General features: G+C 38.3%; 1 protein-coding gene across 4 annotated transcripts in view; it reads left to right on the top strand.

Annotated features, from left to right (window-relative positions):
• OSBPL8 (oxysterol binding protein like 8) overlaps window positions 1-24024 on the top strand; it is a 207291-nt gene that overhangs the window by 36118 nt on the left and 147149 nt on the right. For 3 of the 4 annotated variants that reach the window (XM_073214832.1, XM_073214835.1, XM_073214836.1), the window contains one exon: window positions 18174-18282. In XM_073214832.1, the coding sequence (XP_073070933.1) occupies window positions 18196-18282 (87 nt within the window). In that variant the 5' untranslated portion in view covers window positions 18174-18195. Of the gene's footprint in view, window positions 1-18173; window positions 18283-18605; window positions 18693-24024 lie in introns of those variants that run through there. The other variant, XM_073214833.1, reaches the window with a different exon arrangement.

Here is a 24024-nt window from a genome sequence, read left to right as displayed (position 1 = left end):
TTTTCAGGGTATAGGTCTTTCACTTCCTTGGTTAGGTTTATTCCTAGGTATTTTATTCTTTTTGATGTGATTGTGAATGGAATTGTTTTCCTGATTTCTCTTTCTGCTAATTCATTGTTAGTGTGTAGGAATGCAACATATTTTTGTGTATTAATTTTGTATCCTGCAACTTTGCTGAATTCAGATATTAGATCTAGTAGTTTTGGAGTGAATTCTGTAGGGTTTTTATGTACAATATCATGTCGTCTGCAAACAGGGACAGTTTGACTTCTTCCTTACTAATCTGGATGCCTTTTATTTCTTTGTGTGGTCTGATTGCCATGACTATGACCTCCAGAACTATGTTGAATTAAAGTGGGGAGAGTGGGCATCCTTGTGTTGTTCCTGATCTTAAAGAAAGAGCATTCAGCTTCTTGCTGTTAAGTATAATGTTGCTGTGGGTTTGTCATTATGGCCTTTATTATGTTGAGGTATTTGCCCAATATACCCATTTTGTTGAGAGTTTTTATCATGATTAGATGTTGAATTTTGTTTAATGCTTTTTCAGCATCTATGGAGATGATCATGTGGTTCTTGTCCTTTTTGTTGATGTGGTGGATGATGTTGATGGGTTTCCAAATGTTGTACCATCCTTGCATCCCTGGGATGAATCCCACTTGATCATAATGGGTGATATTATTTATGTATTTTTGAATTTGGTTTGCTAATATTTTGTTGAGTATTTTTGCATCTGTGTTTATCAGGGATATTGGTCTGTAATTTTCTTTTTTTGTGGTGTCTTTACCTGGTTTTGGTATTAGAGTGATGTTGGCTTCATAGAATGAGTTTGGGAGTATTCCCTCCTCTTCTACTTTTTGGAAAACTTTAAGGAGGATGGGTATTAGGTCTTCACTAAGTGTTTGATGAAATTCAGCAGTGAAACTATCTGATCTATGGGTTTTGCTTGTAGGTAGTTTTTTGATTACCAATTCAATTTCTTTGCTGGTAATTGGTCTGTTCAGGTTTTCTGTTTCTTTCTGGATCAGCCTGGGAAGGTTGTATTTTTCTAGAAAGTTGTCCATTTCTTCTAGGTTATCCAGTTTTTTAGCATATAATTTTTCATAGTATTGTCTAATAATTCTTTGTATTTCTTTTGTGTCCATAATGTTTTTTTTCCATTCTCATTTCTGATTCTGTTTATGTGTGTTGACTCTCTTTTTTTGTTGATAAGTCTGACTAGGGGTTTATCTTGTTTTTTTTCTTGAAGAACCAGCTCCTGCTTTCAATGATTCTTTCTGTTCTTTTATTCTTCTCAATTTTATTTATTTTTGCCTTAGTCTTTTTTATGTCTCTTCTTCTACTGACTTTGTGCCTCATTTGTTCTTTTTCTAGTTTCACTAATTGTGAGTTTAGACTGCTTATATGGGATTCTTTCTTACCTGAGGTAGGCCTGTATTGCAATATACTTTCCTCTTAGCATGGCCTTGGCTGTGTCCCACAGATATTGTGTTGTTCAATTTTTGTTGTCATTTGTCTCCATATATTACTTGATCTGTGTTTTTATTTGGTTATTGATCCATTGATGGTTTAGTAGCATGTTATTAAGCCTCTGTGTGTTTGTGGGCTTTTTTGTTTCTTTGTATAATTCTAGTTTCATACCTTTGTGATCTGAGAAGCTGGTTGGTACAATTTCAATCTTTTTGAATTTTCTGAGGTTCTTTTTGTAGCCTAGTATATGATCTATTCTTGAAAATGTTCCATGTGTGTGTATCCTGTTGCTCTGGATGGAGTGTTCTGTAGATGTCCATTAGGTCCATTTCTTCTAATACGTTGTTCAGTACCTCTGTCTCTTTACTTATTTTCTGTCTGGTTGATCTGTCCTTTAGAGTGAGTGGTGTGTTGAAGTCTCCTAAAATGAATGCACTGCATTCTATTTCCCCCTTTAATTCTGTTACTGTTTTTTCACATATGTAGGTGATCCTGTGTTGTGTGCATAGATATTTATAATAGTTACATCTTCTTGTTAGACTGACCTTTTTATCCTTATGTAATGTCCTTCTTTGTCTTTTGTGACTTTGTTTTGAAGTCTATTTTGTGTGATACAAGTACTGCAATTCCTGCTTTTTTCTCCCTATTAGTTGCATGAAATATCTTTTCCATCCCTTTACTTTCAGTATGTGTACGTCTTTGGGTTTGAAGTCTCTTGTTGACAGCATATAGATGGGCCTTGTTTTTTTTATTCATTCAGTGACTCTATGTCTTTTGATTGGTGCATTCAAACCATTACAACTATTTAGCCTTAGGAATATTTCCACGTATAGGAGTCCCTCCAAAATGCACTGCAGAGGTGGTTTGTGGGAGGTAAATTCTCTCAGCTTTTGCTTATCTGAAAATTGTTTAATCCTTCCTTCAATTTAAATGATAACCTTGCCAGGTAGTGTTTCAAGGCCATTGTGCTTCATTGCATTAAATATATCATGCCACTCCCTTCTGGCCTGTAAGGTTTCTGTTGAGAAATCTGATGATAGCCTGATGGGTTTTCCTTTGTATGTGATCTTTTTTCTCTCTCTAGCTGCTTTTAAAAGTCTGTCTTTATCCTTGGCCTTATCCATTTTAATTATTATGTGTCTTGATTTTGTCTTTCTTGCATCCCTTGTGTTGGGAGATCTGTGCACCTCCATGGCTTGAGAGACTATCTCAGCAATTACCTCCTCAATGACACTTTCTATCCCTTTTTCTCTCTCTTCTTCTGGTACCCCTATAATGTGAATATTATTCCGTTTGGATTAGTCACACAGTTCTCTCAATATTCCTTCATTCCTAGAGATCTTTTTTTCTCTCTGTGCCTCAGCTCCTTTGTATTCCTCTTCTCTAATTTCTATTCCTTTACAATTTCTTCTACTACATCTAATCTGCTTTTAAATCCCTCCATTGTATGTTTAATTTCAGATATGGAATTTCTTAGTGATTTAATCTCCATGTAAAATTTGTTCCTGAGTTCTTGAATATTTTTCTGTACCTCCATAAGCATGTTTATGATTTTTATTTTGAATGCTCTTTCAGGAAGATTGATGAGTTCTTTTTCATTTGGCCCTTTTTCTGGGGTTTGTGAGATTTTGGTCTGAACCATGTTCTTTGGACGTTTCATATTTCTGTGTGGTGCCTTCTATTACCCAGAAGCTCCAGTCTCTGGAGCTGCTCAACCCCTACAGTGAGGTTGTAGGTTGTAGGGGAGTGGAGCTGATGCCTGGGGGAAGGAAAGATTTGTTTCCTGATTCCCGTCTGCCCTGCCTGTTTCCTGTATCAGAGCCAGTGGGCCAAGCATGCAGATGTAAGCCTCTGTGCTTGGAGTCTCTAGCTGTTGTAGGCGGGGCCTCCCTCTGACTGGCCTGATGCCAGCACAGTGACTGCCGGTTTACGAGCCGGTGCTGTCAGGCCAGGAGGAAGGCTTGACAGGCTGCCTGTCACATTGGGGGGCCTCGGAGTTGAGTAGCCAGCCAGGGGGATGGAGTGCCTGAAGCTCCTCAAAGTTCCCAATCTGCTGGGCAGAGCGCCCAGACAACCTTGTCCAGCTCTCCCCTCCCACGCGTAGCAAGCTCCATGCAAACCCCGCCCCTTCAGCAGCCCTCTCGCTGCTAGGAAGCCTCTTAGACCGCCTGCCTTTCCTCTGACACAGAGCAGCCAGGTGTGGTGGATCCCGTCCTCCACAAACAGCCAGAATCTGTCTCTCAAGCACTCCGCCTGTCCCAGCTCCCCATCCTCCAGAGCACCACACAATGTAGGTTTCTGCTCCCAAAGCAGATCTCCAGGGCCAGGTGTTCAGCAGTCCCAGGATTCCACCCCTGTTTCTCTTCCTCCCCCTGGTGACCTGGGGTGGGGCAAGGGCTTGGCTCCCGCCGGATCAAGGCTTTTGTACATTACCAAGCTTTGTGAGGCATCTCCTCTCTTCATGAGGTCTGTGTGCAGTCTGATTCAGCCTTCTTTCCTGTTGCTTTTTTAGGGTTAGTTGTATTAACTAACTATATTTTTGTACTATTTGTGATTTTGGGAGGAGTTGTCTGTCTCACCTCTCACGCCACCATCTTGAATCCTTGTCTTATATTTATATATTTAAAAGTCTTATTGTATTTTATACTTTTGTACTAAAAATTATTCTCTAAAAAGTGTAATTACCAATTTGCTATAAACTGTAGTATAAAAGATATTTCCAAAATTGCAATGTCAGTATTAATACAAAAAACAAAATTATGGAGTAAAGATTACAAATTTTTGTTAGTATTCTTTGCCTTTAGAATATAGTCCACTAAAGTTGTACAGTCAAAACTCTGTATTTTAAAGTCATTTATGGTAAACTTTTTCTTTCAGTTTTTTTTAAGCAGTTTGATATATTGTTAGGTTCATTTTTTAAGTTTATTTTTAATTTTAGAAGTTATAAATTATTCATTTTAGATACACCTCAAAGCTTTGGTGACTTGGTGCTGAGATACCGAGTATTATTCTCAGGTAGGAGCTTCGTGAGGCCATGCTCCCTGCTTGGGGTGCACGCTGCCTCTGGAATGGCTTCCCTTCTTTTTCTTGCAATGACATGAGATGAAAATGTGCCCACAGGATGAGATGAAGTGAGGTGGATGACATAGGTGCTGTGATGTGGGTGTTGGGCTGCTAGCAATCTGCTGGTAGGTCACATGCTCCTGGTCTATGGCTGACCCCAGGTAACTCACGGACGTTGCAGGGATTTACAGCCTTTCCCAGAAGTCAGCAGCAAATGTCCTGCAATCACCACATGCCACATCTCTTCATACCATCCCATTGTATTTTTAGACATAATTTTATTGCACATTTAATAGATGACAGTGCAGTTTAAATGCGTTTTGTATGCATTGGGAAACCAAAAAATTCACTTGACTTGCATTATTACAATATTCACTTTATTGCAGTGGTCTGGAACTGAACCTACAATATCTCCAAGGTTTGCCTGTATCCTGGATGAATACAGATCAAGAAACCCTTGGAAAGAAACTAGCAAACTGAATTCAACAATGCATTAAAAAGATCACACATCATAATCAAGTGGGATTTATTTCAGGGATGTAGGGATTTTTCTACATCCACAAATCACTCAGTGTGATATACCACATTAAAAATATGAAGGATAAAAATCATGTGTTCATCTCAATGAGGGCAGAAGAACATTTGGCAAAATCCAATGTCTGATTATGGTAAAAACTCTCAGAAAAGTGGATACAGAGGGAACACGCCTCAGTGTAATAACGGTTGTAAGTGATAAACCCACAGCTAAGGTCATACTTACTGCTGAAAAGCTGAAAGCTTTTCCTCTAAGTTAAGGAACAAGACAAGGATGCCACTCTAACCAGTTTTATTTGATGTAGTTTTGGAAGTCTGAGTTAGAGCATTAGTCAAGGAAAAAAAATAAGATAACAAAATTGGAAAGGAAGAAGTGAAACGGTTACTATTTGTAGATGACATTATATACTAGAAAACCCTAAAGACTCTATCAAAAAACTGTTAGAATTAATAAATGAATTTGGCAAAATTGCAGGATACAAAATTAGTATGCAAAAATTTGTTGAATTTGTATATACTAGGAATGAGTTATCAGAAGGAAGTTAGGAAAACAATCCTATTTACAATTGAATCAAGAGGAATCAGATACCTAGGAATAAACAAGGAGGTAAAAGATCTGTATATATTGAAAACTGAAACATTAATGAAAGAAATTGAAGAAGACACAAAGTGAAAGATATACTGTGCTTGTGGATTAGAAGGATCAATGTTCTTGAAATGTCCATACTACCAAAACAATCCAGATTCAATGCAATCCTTATCTAGGTTACAATGGCATTTTTCACACAACTAAAACAAATAATCCTAAAATTGTATGTAACTACAAAAGACACCAAATACCCAAAGCAATCTTGAGAAAGAAAAAAAAAGGTGGAGGCGGGTGGAAAGAAACTGGACCGGTTTTTTTTTTTTGGCGAGTGCTTTTTGGAAGCCTTAAAGGGACAGGGACCCCAGTGCTAGGGAGGCAGGGCAGCAGGACCAGTGAGCGGGTGCCTGAGGACAAAGAATATCGCGCGTTTTTCCCTGTGGGACCGGTGGGCGGGTACCTGAGACTGGTGCCTGAGGATGGAGGAAATCGCGTGTTTTTCCGCCTTTTTTTTTTCTCTTTTTGACGAGTGCTTCTTGGAAGCCTGAAAGGGACAGGGACCCCAATACCAGCGAAACAGGGCAGCAAGACTGGTGAGCGGATGCCTGAGACGCCTGAGGACAAAGAAAATTGCACATTTTTCCCAATACTAGGGAGGCAGGGCGGCAGGACCGGTGGGCGGGGGCCTGGGACGGCACCTGAGGACAAAGAAAATCGCGCGTTTTTCCCTTTTTTTTTTTTTTGGCTAGTGCTTTTTGGAAGCCTTCAAGGGACGGGGACCCCAATAGGGAGGCAGAGCAGCAAGACTGGTGGGCGGGTGCCTGGGACCGGCACCTGAGGACAAAGAAAATCGCGCATTTCTCCCGTTTTTTTCTTTTTGGCAAGTGCTTTTTGGAGGCCTTAGGGGGACAGGTACCCCCGTGCCAGGGAGGCAGTGCGGCAGGGTGGAAGGGCCGGTGAGCAGTTGCCTTGGAAAGGCACCTGGGGAGGGAGAGGGTCGCACGTTTTTCCCTTTTTTTTTGGCGAGTGTTTTTTGGAGGCCTTGGAGGGATGGGGACCCCAGTGCAAGAGAGGCAGGGCGGCAGGACCAGTGGGCGGGTGCCTGGGACTGGCGCCTGAGGACAAACAATATCGCGTGTTTCCCCCCACCCCCTTTTTTTTTTTTTTTGCGGGTGCTTTTTGGAAGCCTTGAAGGGACAGGGGCCCCAGTGCTAGGGAGGCAGGGCAGCAGGACCGGTGAGCGGGTGCCGGGGACCGGCGCCTGAGGACAAAAAAAATCACGTGTTTTTTCCTTTATTTTATTTTTTTTCTGTTTCCTCTTTCATTGTTGCTGTTGTTGTTTTGGTTTGGAGAGTGCTTTTTGGAAGTTTTAAAGGGGCAGGACAGGACACTTAGACCGGAGGCAGGGAATCTGGGGATCTCTGGGCACTCTAACTCCCTGGGCAACAGGGAGCACAGAGGCCCCTTACGGAGATAAATAGCCTCCCAGGCGCTCCCCCTCCAACGGGACTCCACCATTGTGGAGGAGCAGCCCCAGCCAGGCCACACCCACAGCAACAGTGGAGATAAACTCCATAGCAAACGGGCAGGTAGCAGAAGCCCTGTCTGCACACAGCTGACAAGCATAAGCCACTAGAGGTCGCTATTCTCCCAGGAGAGGAAGGCCACAAACCAACAAGAAGGAAAGCTCATCCAGCCATCACTCATAGCAGCTGTGCAAACTATCACTATCACCATGAAAAGGCAAAACTACAGGCAGACAAAGATCACAGAGACAACACCTGAGAAGGAGACAGACCTAACCAGTCCTCCTGAAAAAGAATTCAAAATAAAAATCATGAACATGCTGACAGAGATGCAGAGAAAAATGCAAGAGCAATGGGATGAGATGCAGAGAAAAATGCAAGAGCAATGGGATGAAGTCCGGAGGGAGATCACAGATGTCAGGAAGGAGATCACAGAAGTGAAACAAACCCTGGAAGGATTTATAAGCAGAATGGATAAGATGCAAGAGGCCATTGAAGGAATAGAAGCCAGAGAACAGGAATGTATAGAAGCTGACATAGAGAGAGATAAAAGGATCTCCAGGAATGAAACAACACTAAGAGAACTATCTGACCAATCCAAAAGGAATAATATTCGTATTATAGGGGTACCAGAAGAAGAAGAAAGAGGAAAAGGGATAGAAAGTCTCGTTGAAGAAATAATTGCTGAAAACTTCCCCAAACCAGGGGAGGAAATAATCGAACAGACCATGGAATTACACAGAATCCCCAACAGAAAGGATCCAAGGAGGACAACACCAAGACACATAGTAATTAAAATGGCAAGGAACAAGGACAAGGAAAGAGTTTTAAAGGCAGCTAGAGAGAAAAAGGTCACCTATAAAGGAAAACCCATCAGGCTAACACCAGACTTCTCGACAGAAACCCTACAGGCCACAAGAGAATGGCATGATATATTTAATGCAATAAAACAGAAGGGCCTTGAACCAAGGATACTGTATCCAGCACAACTATCATTTAAATATGATGGCAGGATTAAACAATTCCCAGACAAGCAAAAGCTGAGGGAATTTGCTTCCCACAAACCACCTCTACAGGGCATCCTACAGTGACTGCTCTAGATGGGAGCACTCCTAAAAAGAGCACAGAACAAAACACACAACATATGAAGAATGGAGGAGGAGGAATAAGAAGGGAGAGAAGAAAAGAATCTGCAGACAGTGTATATAACAGCTCAATAAGCGAGCTAAGTTAGGCAGTAAGATACTAAAGCGGCTAACCTTGAACCTTTGGTAACCACGAATGTAAAGCCTGCAATTGCAATAAGTACATATCTCTCAATAGTCACCCTAAATGTAAATGGACTTAATGCACCAATCAAAAGACACAGAGTAATAGAATGGATAAAAAAGCAAGACCCATCTATATGCTCCTTACAAGAAACTCACCTCAAACCCAAAGACATGCACAGACTAAAAGTCAAGGGATGGAAAAACATATTTCAGGCAAACAACAGCGAGAAGAAAGCAGTGGTTGCTGTACTACTATCAGACAAAATAGACTTCAAAACAAAGAAAGTAACAAGTGATAAAGAAGGACACTACATAATGATAAAGGGCTCAGTCCAACAAGAGGATATAACCATTCTGAATATATATGCACCCAACACAGGAGCACCAGCATATGTGAAACAAATACTAACAGAACTAAAGAGGGAAATAGACTGCAATGCAATTAATTTTAGGAGACTTCAACACACCACTCACCCCAAAGGATAGATCCACCGGGCAGAAAATAAGTAAGGACACACAGGCACTGAACAACACACTAGAACAGATGGACGTAATAGACATCTATAGAACTGTACATCCAAAAGCAACAGGATATACATTCTTCTCAAGTGCACATGAAACATTCCCAAGAATAAACCACATACTAGCTCACAAAAAGAGCCTCAGTAAATTCCAAAACATTGAGATTCTACCAACCAATTTTTCAGACCACAAAGGTATAAAAGTAGAAATAAATTCTACAAAGAAAACAAAAAGGCTCACAAACACATGGAGGCTTAACAACATGCTCCTAAATAATCAATGGATCAATGAACAAATCAAAATAGAGATCAAGGAACATATAGAAACAAATGACAACAACAACACAAAGCCCCAACTTCTGTGGGACGCAGCGAAAGCAGGCTTAAGAGGAAAGTATATAGCAATCCAGGCACACTTGAAGAAGGAAGAACAATCCCAAATGAATAGTCTAACATCACAATTATTGAAACTGGAAAAAGAAGAACAAATGAGGCCTAAAGTCAGCAGAAGGAGGGACATAATAAAGATCAGAGAAGAAATAAAATTGAGAAGAATAAAACAATAGCAAAAATCAACGAAACCAAGAGCTGGTTCTTTGAGAAAATCAACAAAATAGATAAGCCTCTAGCCAAACTTATTAACAGAAAAAGAGAATCAACACAAATCAACAGAATCAGAAATGAGAATGGAAAAATCACGACAGACTCCACAGAAATGCAAAGAATTATTAAAGACTACTATGAAAACCTATATGCCAACAAGCTGGAAAACCTAGAAGAAATGGACAACTTCCTAGGAAAATACAACCTCCCAAGACTGACCAAGGAAGAAACACAAAAGTTAAACAAACCAATTACGAGCAAAGAAATTGAAACGGTAATCAAAAACCTACCCAAGAACAAAACCCCGGGGTCGGTCGGATTTACCGTGGAATTTTATCAGACACACAGGGAAGACATAATACCCATTCTCCTTAAAGTGTTCCAAAAAATAGAAGAAGAGGGAATACTCCCAAAAGCATTCTATGAAGCCAACATCACCCTAATACCAAAACCAGGCAAAGACCCCACCAAAAAAGAAAATTACAGACCAATATCCCTGATGAATGTAGATGCAAAAATACTCAATAAAATATTAGCAAACAGAATTGAACAGTATATCAAAAGGATCATACACCATGACCAAGTGGGATTCATCCCAGGGATGCAAGGATGGTACAACATTAGAAAATCCATCAACATCATCCACCACATCAACAAAAAGAAAGACAAAAACCACGTGATCATCTCCATAGATGCTGAAAAAGCATTTGACAAAATTCAACATCCATTCATGATAAAAACTCTCAGCAAAATGGGAATAGAGGGCAAGTACCTCAACATAATATTAAGGCCATATATGATAAACCCACAGCCAGCATTATACTGAACAGCGAGAAGCTGAAAGCATTTCCTCTGAGATCGGGAACAAGACAGGGATGCCCACTCTCCCCACTGTTATTTAACATAGTACTGGAGGTCCTAGCCACGGCAATCAGACAAAACAAAGAAATACAAGGAATCCAGATTGGTAAAGAAGAAGTTAAACTGTCACTATATGCAGATGATATGATGCTGTACATAAAAAACCCTAAACACTCCACTCCAAAACTACTAGAACTGATATTGAAAAACAGCAAAGTTGCAGGATACAAAATTAACACACAGAAATCTGTAGCCTTCCTATACACTAGCAATGAACCAATAGAAAGAGAAATCAGGAAAATAATTCCATTCACCATTGCATCAAAAGAATAAAATACCTAGGAATAAACCTAACCAAAGAAGTGAAAGACTTATACTCTGAAAACTACAAGTCACTATTTAGAGAAATTAAAGGGGACACTAATAAATGGAAACTCATCCCATGCTCATGGCTAGGAAGAATTAATATCGTCAAAATGGCCATCCTGCCCAAAGCAATATACAGATTTGATGCAATCCCTCTCAAATTACCAGCAACATTCTTCAATGAATTGGAACAAATAATTCAAAAATTCATATGGAAACACCAAAGACCGCGAATAGCCAAAGCAATCCTGAAAAAGAAGAATAAAGTATGGGGGAATCTCACTCCCCAACTTCAAGCTCTACTACAAAGCCATAGTAATCAAGACAATTTGGTACTGGCACAAGAACAGAGCCACAGACCAGTGGAACAGAACAGAGACTCCAGAAATTAACCCAAATATATAGGGTCAATTAATATTTGGTAAAGGAGCCATGGACATACAATGGCAAAATGACAGGCTCTTCAACAGATGGTGCTGGCAAAACTGGAGAGCTACGTGTAGGAGAATGGAACTGGACCATTGTCTAATCCCATATACAAAGGTAAACTCAAAATGGATCAAAGACCTGAATGTAAGTCATGAAACCATTAAACTCTTGGGAAAAAACATAGGCAAAAACCTCTTAGACATAAACATGAGTGACCTCCTCTTGAACATGTCTCCCCGGGCAAGGAAAACAACAGCCAAAATGACCAAGTGGAACTACATTAAGCTGAAAAGCTTCTGTACATCGAAAAACACCATCAATAGAACAAAAAGGAACCCTACAGTATGGGAGAATATATTTGAAAATGACAGATCGGATAAAGGCTTGATGTCGAGAATATATAAAGAGCTCACACGCCTCAACAAAGAAAAAACAAATAACCCAATTAAAAAATGGGCAGAGGAACTGAACAGACAGTTCTCTAAAAAAGAAATACAGATGGCCAAGAGACACATGAAAACATGCTCCACATCGCTAATTATCAGAGAAATGCAAATTAAAACTACAATGAGGTATCACCTCACACCAGTAAGGATAGCTGCCATCCAAAAGACAAACAACAACAAATGTTGGCGAGGCTGTGGAGAAAGGGGAACCCTCCTACACTGCTGGTGGGAATGTAAATTAGTTCAACCATTGTGGAAAGCAGTATGGAGGTTCATCAAAATGCTCAAAACAGACCTACCATTTGACCCAGGAATTCCACTCCTAGGAATTTACCCTAAGAATGCAGCAATCAAGTTTGAGAAAGACAGATGCACCCCTATGTTTATCACAGCACTATTTACAATAGCCAAGAATTGGAATCAACCTAAATGTCCATCGATAGATGAATGGATAAAGAAGATGTGGTACATATGCACAATGGAATACTACTCAGCCATAAGAAGTGGAAAAATTCAACCATTTGCAGCAACATGGATGGAGCTGGAGTGTTTATGCTCAGTGAAATAAGCCAAGCAGAGAAAGAGAAATACAAAATGATTTCACTCATCTGAGGAGTGTAAGAACAAAGGAAAATCTGAAGGAACAAAACAGCAGCGGAATTACAGAACCCAAAAATGGACTAACAGGTACAAAAGGGAAAGGAATTGGGGTGGATGGTTCGGCAGGGAGGGATAAGGGGAGGGAAGAAGAAGGGGGGTATTAAGATTAGCATGCATGGGGGAGGGAGTAAGGGGAGGGTGGGCTGTACAACACAGAGAGGACAAATAGTGATTCTACAACATTTTGCTAAGCTGATGGATAGTGACCGTAATGTGGTTTTAGGGGGGACCTGATATAGGGGAGAGCATAGTAAACATAGTATTCTTCATGTAAGTGTAGATTAAAGATTAAAAAAAAAAGAAAGAAAGAAAAGGGGGATTACTCCTTAATAGGATAAAACTATTGGTAAATCAAAGATCAATGCATGCTTTAAATATCCTTAATGTTGATCACTTAAAGGGTGTCAGATGATCAGCTATGGAGGTAGTCTTTTCTGATAATATTCCTTTCTCTTAATAAAAAAAAAAAAGAAGTTCCTGTGTGCTGACCTCCAATGAGTTCTGCATAGTGGTATAGACGGCATGTCAAAGTGTGGGCAAAGGGTCTGTTTGTTTCTATGCAGAAGATCAAGGCCTAGCTTGGCTACCCAGAAAATGAAGTAAGATACCATATGAGGAGGAGCTTCCGGCATCAGCACTCTCTGGAGGACTTGTGCCAGGGGATGATCATCAAAAAGCCTCCACAGGGATCCGGACGATGCTGCGGTTGTGGCTGCATCCACCCCACCGTTTCCTGGACTTGCCATAGGAATGAGGAGGGAGATGTCTAGGCTGGCATGTGCATTCAGTGAGACAACGAATCTGACCGGATCTGTACTGTTGGAACTCAACCAGGAGTTGGGAGGGGTGCATGTTGTAGCACTCCAAAATCTTATGACTATAGACTATCTACGGTTAAAAGAACATATGGGATGTGAACTGATCCCAGAAATGGGTTGCTTTAATTTGTCTGATTTCTCTCAGAATGTTCAAGTACAGATGGACAATATCCATCATATCACAGACAAATTTTCACAAATGCCTAGGGTGTCTAAATGGTTTTCTTGGCTTCACTGGAGATGGATGGTAATTATAGATTTGCTTTGTTGATGTCACCATATTCCTATTATGTTAATATGTGAGCGCAAGTTAGTTAGTAGTTTAAAACCTATACATGCTTAAGGTACTCTACAAGAAGATATGTCAAAGAAATAATCCTCCCATGTTTTCTTCCATATGCTACCTCTATAGCTTTTCTTCTTCTTTCCTAATTACAACCCTTAAATAGAATTCGTGCCTCATATCCAATTTACCGAGTATCATAATTCCTCCAGGTGGTAAAGATACCTCGAGACAAGTGCTGGGCATAGAAGCCACAGGGCATAAATCTGCAAAGAAGTAAAAAGCTAACATTTTCAAACAATAAGGCTTCTCTCTCACTTATGAACTTTACATTTCCCTGTATGGCCCCGGGAGATGACTGGTTAGCCAGAGACGGTTAAGATTTCTCAAGGGAGGAACAACCTAAGACAGGCACAGTCGCAGGGGGGCCATCAGGTGAGAATTTGGGGATCAACAGAGGTGAGGCTCAGAACCTCACCCCCCTCTGTTTTGAGAGAAGTCTTCTGCATCTGTGGATGTTTTGCTGCCCTTGTCTAGCTTGGATTAATCCTTAGTCCATAGGCACACACCTGATCATCTACATTTGCCCTCTTACAGCACTAAACTATGTTTTGTACCTTTATCTTGCATCTACCTACCACTTCAGCATTTTATTAAAAATAAAAATAATAATAATAATAAAGGGAGAAATGTGGGATCCACATATAAATCAAGTATAAAAATCGAACGAATATTCATATTTGACCTGATTGTTTATAGTCCATAATGCGTGATGAAAACCGAGAGTTTCTGTGATGAATGCCCTTGTACTGTTCACCATGTAAGAATTATTCACTGTGTAAGAATTCGTTCACCGTGTAAGAACTTGTTCGTTATGCTTCAGAAGATTGGAGACTGACGAGAATTAGGCTTGAGATGGATTAATGATTGTACATTGAGCATTGACCCCCCTATACAGAATTTTATTGTTGTTAAAAAATAGAAGTAAAAATAAAAAGAAAAGAAAAGAAAAAAGATTAACTCAAAATGGATTAAAAACTTGAATGTAAGACCTGAAGCCATAGAACTCCTAGAAGAAAACATAGGCAGAAAACTCCTTGACATAGATCTTGGGGCAATGAGTTTTTAAAATCTGATAGCAAAAGCAACAAAAGCAAGTGGGACTATGTCAAACTAAAAGGCTTTTGTACAGTAGAAGAAACCATCAACAAAATGAAGAAGTGGCCTACTGAAGGGAGGAACTCTTTGCAGATCATATACCTTGAAGCGAATATCCAAAATATGAAAGAACTCAACATGAAAAAAACCCAAATAATCTGATTTTTACAAATGGGCAGAAGGTCTGAATAGACATTTTTACAAAGAAGACATACAGATAGTCAACTGGTAGGTGAAAGATGCTGAATATCACTAACCTTAGGGAAATGCTAATCAAAACCACAATGAGATACATCCTCCCACCTGTTATAATGTCTAATATTAAAGAGACAGGAAATAGCAAGTGTTGACAAGGATATAGAGAAAAGGGAACCCTGTGCACTGTTGGTGGGAATGTAAATTGTGCAGCAGTATGGAGTTTCCTCAAAAAATTAGAAACTACCATATGACCCAGCAATTCCACTTCTGTTATCTGAAGGAAATGAAAAGAAATTCAAGAAGACACTTGAAGAAAACCAGCAGCAGAAAACAGAAGGATCAAGATGCAGAAACTTCAGAGGAAATGAGATGTTTCCCTGGACAGAGAGTACCAGAACAGCAGAGCACTTCAAAGCTGACTTGTATTCTTGGGAAGATTTAAAAGAATACTAGGACCATAACAAGAACACACTAATGTGCAATCAGGCAGTAAGAAAGTCTTTTTTTTCTTTAAATTAAAAAATCAATGACAAAAAGTAAGTGGATAGTAAAAAATCAATGACAAAAAAACAGATGAAAGACAAGTTGGTGATATAGTAAATAAAGTTGATAAAGTACTTCACAATGTAGAACACAAAAGTAGAAATGAAAAATGGAAATCAGGAAACACGGGGGTTCAACATTTGCCAAATACAAATTCTAGCAAGAAAGAACCGAGAATTCAAAGGAAGAAATAACAAAAAGAGCAGAAGAAAACTTATCTGAACTGGAGAAAGATAAAGTCCTCAGACAAAAAAGATTAAAGCCAGAGGGTTAATCATGATGACCCACATCTTCTTGTGTGATTTCAAAACCAAGTTCCTGCATGTTTCCAGTGAAGGTGGAAGGATAGTAAATCATTTAGTGGTCATTTTTCTTCCTGCTTAGCCGAGTAGGGTAGAAGTAATTGTCCTATGCCTTTTATGAATAATTTCTCAAAGGGTTGGAGAACAGATATATATATCAAATTTACATAATATTTTGGTGTTTATCATTTGGTTGTAGTTCTGTATTTTAAAATGCCAGCCATTTGGCAGTAGTGGACTTCTAAACTATACCCTTACCCCTAAGAACTTTGGACTTCTGTAAGCTCCCACAGCACTTTGTTCAAATGTCTTGCAGTTCTTGTGTAGCATAGTGTTAATTCCCTCTCATCCAACATCAAATGCTCAGATGTCTTTTTTACCTACATATATGTATAACAATAGCAATATTACACAGCAGTAATAGTAGTATAACTCCAGGTTCCCAGACGCGATTCCAATGTGTGTAAATATGTGGGAGGGGGTGTCTTTCTACACATAACACCAAGCAATTCTCAAACACCAGCAGGGTGTCCGAGAACTCAGCTCAATTCTGATGCTCTCTGTCAGGAGACAGCACCAGATTCCCCAAGTTAAGGGCTCCATTCTTCAAGACTGCTCTCCACCCTACTCCAGATACCAGTTTCAAGCCCCAGGCAGTTACCTGTGTTTTTCACTGACCGGCTACAGATTGGAGGTTCCCACAACCTCCCCCTTAGGTTCATTTAATTCTCTAGAGCGGCTCACAGAACTCAGGAAAGCACTTACGTTTACCAGTTTAATAAAGGATACTGTGAAGGGTACAAGTTAACAGCCAGATGAAGAGATAGAGGGCAACGTCCCAAATAAAGGAGCTTCTGTCCTCGTGGAGCTTGGGCCTGGTTCCGTGGCATGTGGAGGGGTTCTAGTTCCCCAAGTGTAGATGCTCTCTCCGACTGAGAAGCAGGATCCAACCGAGCAGAGCAGAGGGAGAGAGAGAGAGAAGCTCTTCTCAGGTTTTTGTGAGGGCTTCATTGCATAGACATGTTTGACTAAATAATTGGCCATTGGCTGATACAGCCTCCAGCCCTGCCCCTTGGGTGGGTTCCAAAAGTCTCATTAACATGACAAACACCTTTAAGACTGCAGTGTTTTCAGGAGCTGTGGATGAAGCCATATATATCTGGGAAATATGTATTTCTTTTAACTTGTTATATCCCAGATAGGTTTACAGTATTGCACTAATAGAAGAGAAATGTGGGAAATCACTTTTTACTGCAATACACAATTTACTGGAGAGATGAACTGCAGTACTTGAGCTCACTGGCAACAGCAACAGAAGGTGGCTATGAAATAATTACAATTGTACAAAAGGCACTGTAATTTTATGCAACTATGATTTAGTACTGCATTTTTACGTTTACATTTCTCCCCACTGAATGGCACCATGTACAGTGTGTGATAAGTTTTGGTAAATTTTAACTTTTTATAATGTGTGTATTTTAGGATAGCAAGTGATAAAATAGAGTAGCACCTAATATATTTTATGCATTCAAGATACACTTAACCTTTTAAATTTTTTGATATTTCTAGGCTACTGGCTCATTTGCAAGTTTTAAAAATTGTAAGTAATTTTTAATAATGTTCCACTATATTCATTGAAAAAAATCCACATAAGTGGACCCACTCAGTTCAAATGTGTTTTTTAAGTGTCAACTGCACTATTATAGGAGTTCAGTTTGGAGGTTTTGTTAGTTAAAAAGTTCAAAAGAAAAAGACTTCTGATGAAGACATACTTCTAAGGCTTTTTAAAACAAAAATAAGCACAAAAGTAATACATGTCCATTGTAAAAGTTGAAAAATAAAATAGAAAGATTTCTTTCTAATTTAGTGTATAAAGATCTACCTCATCTTAAAAAGTTGCTGCGTTATATTCCATTTTATGTCTATAATATAATTTAAGCAAGCTTCTGATGATTGACATTAAGGTTGGTTCCAGTTTTTCTCATCATATTTATTTGTTGTATGTGTTTATGTATCTTTGTGCATTTGTGTAAGTATATATGTGGGATAATTACTAATCTTGAAATTGCTGGACTAAAGCATATGTATTTTAAATTGTCCTCCCCCAGAATTGTTCTGATTTATATTCTTACCACAAGAGTGTATGAGAATACCTGTTTTCCTGCATTCTCACTAGTGTTGGATATTAACACACTTTTTAGTTTTTGCCAATGTAATAAGGAAAAAAAAAGATACCTGATGTTATTTCCTTAATATAAGTAGACTTAAGGATCTTTTCAAATTTTGAACAGTCTCATATCTTTAACGTTGCTCTTGCTGTTCCTTTTCACTTGGAATATTTTCTTTTCTTCTTCCATTTTTCTATGAACCTTTATCATTCTTCAATGTCCATTGTGTCAAAATCAGTTTTTACCATCACTGGATTTCCCAGTAACCTCAGCCGAAAATGATTTCTCTCTCTTAATATAGCTATCTTGATGATAGCTTATCATAATTTTATAATTACTAGTCTTGATACATATGATCTTTTTTTTCTAGGATTTCCAGATTTACAGTATGGATGAACATTAATGGAAGGAGAAGTGTAAACTCATCTTCTCTCACTATGGAGGCAGGTTTGGGAGACGGAGAACCTGACCGAACTTTGGTGAGTGGTTCAAATACAGCATAATAAGGTATTATCATGTACAGTTGTAAAGTGTTTGATGCAAGCTGTCATTTAAAAATGTTTTCAAACTTTTTAACAGTATTTTAGAATAATACTTCATGTCCTCTGTTGATAAGAAAATTACAGATAGTTTAAAGCTTATTGAAGCATAATCCCCTTAGTTTTTTAAAATTTTTGCTCTCCTTTGCTTACTTGTATTAACTTGGTCTCAGCCTGTTTTGAATTTCTGGTTCAAACTTGCTTTAGTTTCAAATGAAACGGTCAAACAAAATGGTCAAAAAAAGGTTAAACTTTAATATAACTTGTTAATGGAAAATAAAATGGACATGGAAATAACTTGGTTTATGAAGAAGGCTATTGCCACGGTGATTACAAGTGGAAGACTGATGGTAGGTTATTTTATTTTCACTGTGATTTCAGAAGAAGTTAAGATTAAAGCCTTATAGTATAAAACACTGTGATAATAGTTCGTGTTTGTTTTTCCCAAAAAACTTTAGTCTTAGTGAAATCAAGAGGATGTTAACAGTTGAGGAAATTAAATGCCTTCAAGCCTCAAATCATGCATTACTATGAACAGGTGGTGGGAATGAAATGGTTAAAATAATTAAGAAATAACAGCAGTTGCCAGATGTATTCTTCCTGTAACAGCATAAACATTTAAATTAACATGGCTACCATGTGATTGTGACTGAATTATGTTCTGAAATGAAATCATCAGAAGGGTAGATGAAATGATGTGTCACTCTACCAAAACTTTTGCTTCAGGATAATTTCATTTTTAGTTCTCCTGTTGCATTTTGAGAGATTCCATTAAATACTGATTTATAGACTTTTTATTAGGAGTGTGTGTGTTACCTTAAGTAAGAGTGCTACACTGTAAAATGTAGTCAGCTTGCAGCTCCATAATTTGTTAGGTGGTAGATTATTTGACAAACTTACATTGTTGAAATGATGCAGAGGCCAACTTTCTTATTTAATATTGCCGTGGAGTCATGGAATTCAAAGTCATTATTGCATTGAGGTGTTTTGAAAATTTTAATTTCAGTGACTTTGTTCAGGCTCAAATGTAAAAACAGTCTGATGATTGATAGCAAAATGCAGTTTTGTTTACTTGGTTTATTTGTATTAACTTGGTCCCGACCTTAAATCGAATTCTGGTTCTAACTTGTTGTAGTTTCTTAAATGGTCAAAAATATTAAAATAACTTGTTAATAGAGAATAAAATGGACATGGAAGTAGCTTGGTTTATGGGGAAGCTTATTAATCATGGCAATTATAAATGGAAACTGGTGGTAGGTTATTTTATTTTCACTTTGATTTTTTTAAAAATTTAAAGGTTTGTCTTGGAACGTGATGTTTCCTTTACCATAAATACCTTCTTATTTAAAGCTAATGGACCCTCTTAAGTTCTTTTAGCTGAAATATTTTTAATCTCTTAGTGATAATAAAATGTCAGTAATAACAATTGCTATTTTCTAAGTGTATGTTTTGTCAGGCTGTCCTCACAACAGCCATTAAAAGTAAGAATTTGTTTATCTTCACTTCTGTAGATAGGGAAATAGGCTCAGGGAGATGCTTTATCTTCCCTAAGGGTTCACAGCTTTCAGTGGTGGAACTGAGGTCTCTGTGTCTGAACACTACTTTACCACTAACATGTTAACTTAGTACCTGTCTTTCTGAATAAAATTGCTTAGAATTTATTGTTCCCTTTTAAAGTAAATATCTAAGTCGATAGTATTAAATTCTGTATAGAATATCTGTACTATATTAATAAAGTTTAAACTTTTCCTAAATTCTATTGATATTGAGAGGTTGGAACAAGCTATTTAAAAAGCAGTGAGACCAGTTTTCTTCTTCATTAAGGTTCTTCTGTGATATATTGTAGCTCATTTTACTGAGAATAATACCAATTATTTCAGTGTGAACTCCTGAAACAGTCTGTATTTGAAACTAATCTTGAGGTCCACTTTTGAGTTACATACTTATAAAGTATCACCTTTGAACTGCACTGCTTAAACTAGTTACTGTTTAGACTAGAAGTGGAGAAGAACTTGTACTCTGTAGACATTAACTTCTGTGTTAAAATCTGAGCTCTGCAGCTTAGTTGTATGACCTGGGTAATTAATTAAATTCTCCGGATTTCCAATTTCCTCATCTATTAAATAAAGATAATAGTAAAATCTACCTGCCAGAATTGTTTTGAGTTTTGAGATAATACATCTATAAAATGCCTATTACAAAGCCACATATACTGTAAACATACAATAAATAAAAGCTATTACTGTTATTGTTACCATAACTATTAACATGAAGCTTTCTCTCTGAAAAGTTAGCAGGAGAGGCAATAAAACACATTGACAAAAGCGCTAAGCTTTTCAGTAATTTTGCCTTTACACTTTTTCTGAATCTCAGTTTTTCTATGTAAAATATTGAGGCAGATATTCTACTTCAATAAAAAATACATAAGCAAGAATACTCAATTCTTCATATTTGATAAGGACAGTATGATCTAATGAAACCAAAAAGTTCTTTGAATATATAAAGCAACATGTCAGTATGAGGTGGTAGTGTTTTTAAAAATTGGATTGCATGCACTGGTTTTTTTTTCTTTTTCATGCTTTTTACATTTTCTTATTTATTAATTTATTTTTATTTTTTGGTATCATTAATATGTAATCACATGAGCAACACTGTGGTTACTAGATTCCCCCCATTATCAAGTCCCCACCACATACCCATTACAGTCACTGTCCTTCAGCATAGTAAGATGCTATAGAGTCACTGCTTGTCTTCTCTGTGCTATATTGCCTTCCCCGTGCGCACCCCGTACGTTATGTGTGCTAATCGTAATTACATGCACTGCTTTTTTAAATATTGGTAGTAAACAATTTTTTGAATTCAGCATTTATACTGAGATATTTACCTGTAGTCTGAATTACATTTATTCTGGGAAGACTGGGAAGAAAGATGGATAGAGAAGACAATAACAGCATTGGCTAGGTGTTAAATGAGGGATGCAAACACAGCATAGTTTTACAAGTTGTGACAAATGGGAGGTTGCTATACACTGGGATAGCTAGAGAAGCTTTCTTAAGACGAGGTTAACTTTGAATAGCACAGGTAATGGAGATCATAGGATTGAAAATGAGCAAGGAGACCATTCTAGGAAAGAAAAAGAGCGAGAGGCAAAGTTAAGTGGGGAATTAATTGCTCAAGTTTTTTTTTTTTTTTTGAGAGGGCATCTCTCATATTTATTGATCAAATGGTTGTTAACAACAATAAAATTCTGTATAGGGGAGTCAATGCTCAATGCACAATCATTAATCCACCCCAAGCCTAATTCTCGTCAGTCTCCAATCTTCTGAAGCATAACGAACAAGTTCTTACATGGTGAACAAATTCTTACATAGTGAATAAGTTCTTACATGGTGAACAGTACAAGGGCAGTCATCACAGTATCTTTCGGTTTTGATCATGCATTATGAACTATAAACAATCAGGTCAAATATGAATATTCATTTGATTTTTATACTTGATTTATATGTGGATACCACATTTCTCTCTTCATTATTATTATTATTTTTATTTTTAATAAAATGCTGAAGTGGTAGGTAGATGCAAGATAAAGGTAGAAAACATAGTTTAGTGTTGTAAGAGAGCAAATGTAGATGATCAGGTGTGTGCCTGTAGACTATGTGTTAATCCAAGCTAGACAAGGGCATTAAAACATCCGCGGATGCAGAAGATTTCTCTCAAAACAGGGGTGTGAGGTTCTAAGCCTCACCTCTGTTGATCCCCAATTTCTCACCTGATGGCCCCCCTGCGACTGTGCCTGTCTGAGGTTGTTCCTCCCTTGAGGAATCTTACCTGTTTCTGGCTAACCAGTCATCTTCCAGGGCCATACAGGGAGATGTAAAGTTGGTGAGAGAGAAGCCATATTGTTTGAAAATGTTAGCTTTTTACTTCTTTGCAGATTTATGCCCTGTGGTTTATATGCCCAGCATTTGTCTTGAGGTATCTTTACCACTTGGAGGAATTATGATACTCGGTAAATTCGATATGAGGCACGAATTCTATTTAAGGATTGTAATTAGGAAGGAAGAAGAAAAGCTATAGAGGTAGCAGACGGAAGAAAACATGGGAGGATTGATTATTTCTTTGACATATCTTCTTGTAGAGTAACTTAAGCATGTATAGATTTTAAACTACTAATTAAATTGTGCACACACATTAACATAATAGGAATACAGTTGCATAACCAAAGCAGATCTATAATTACCATCCATCTCCAGAGAAGCCAAGAAAACCAATTAGGCACCCTAGGCATTTGTGCAAATTTGTCTATGATATATGATGGATATTGTCCAACTGTACTTGAACAGTCTGAGAGAAATCAGACAAATTAAAACAACCCATTCCTGGGAACTGTTCACATCCCATATGTTCTTTTAACAGTAGATAGTCTGCAGTTGGAAGATTTTGGAGTGCTACAACTTGCACTTCTCCTAATTCTTGGTTGAGTTCCAACAGTATAGATCCAGTCAAATTTGTTGTTTTACTGAAAGCACAGGCCAGCTTAGATATCTCCTTCTTCATTCCAATGGCAAGTTCAGGAACCGGTGGGATGGATGCAGCTACAACTGCAGCATCGCCTGGATCTTTGTTGAGGTTTTTTGATGATCATCTTCTGATATGACTCTTCCAGAGAGTGCTGATGTTGGAAGTTCTTCTTCATATCGTATCTTAGTTCATTTTCTGGGTAGCCAAATTAGGCTGTCATCCTCTGTATAAACACAAACCAGACCCTTTGCCCACACTTTGATATGCCCTTTATACCACTGTGTAGAACTCATTGGAGGTCACCACACAGGAACTGCTTTTTTTTTTTAAGAGAAAGGAATATTATCAGAAAAGTGTACCTCCATAGCTGATCATCTGACACCCTTTAAGTGATCAAAATTAAGGATATTTAAAGCATGCATTAATCGTTGATTTACAGTTAGTTTTATCCTATCAGGGAGTAATCCCCCTTCTCTTTCTTCTTCCTTTTTTTTTTGTTATCTTTAATCTACACTTACATGAAGAATATTATGTTTACTAGGCTCTCCCCTATACCAGGTCCCCCCTATAAACCACTTTACAGTCACTCTCCATCAGTATAGCAAAATGTTGTAGAATCACTACTTGTCTTCTCTGTGTTGTACAGGCCTCCCCTTTCTCCCACCCCCCATGCATGCTAATCTTAATACCCCCTTTCTTCTTCTCCCCCTTATCCATCCCTGCCAACCCATCCTCCCCAGACCCTTTCCCTTTGGTACCTGTTAGTCCATTTTTGGGTTCTGTAATTCCGCTGCTGTTTTGTTCCTTCAGTTTTTCCTTTGTTCTTATACTCCACAGATGAGTGAAATCATTTGGTATTTCTCTTTCTCCACTTGGCTTATTTCACTGAGCATAATACCCTCCAGCTCCATCCATGGTGCTGCAAATGGTAGGATTTTCCCTCTTCTTATGGCTGAGTAGTATTCCATTGTGTATATGTACAACATCTTCTTTATCCATTCATCTACCAATGGACATTTAGGTTGCTTGCAATTCTTGGCTATTGTAAATAGTACTGCAATAAACATAGGGGTACAACTGTCTTTCTCAAACTTCATTGCTGCATTCTTAGGGTAAATTCCTAGGAGTGGAATTCCTGGGTCAAATGGTAGGTCTGTTTTG

The sequence above is a fragment of the Manis javanica genome, chromosome 10 (genome assembly GCF_040802235.1).
Source record: "Manis javanica isolate MJ-LG chromosome 10, MJ_LKY, whole genome shotgun sequence".
Classification (NCBI taxonomy): Eukaryota; Metazoa; Chordata; class Mammalia; order Pholidota; family Manidae; genus Manis; species Manis javanica.
Note: the sequence above shows the minus strand (reverse complement) of the source record. Positions and strands in the feature narration are given on the sequence as shown.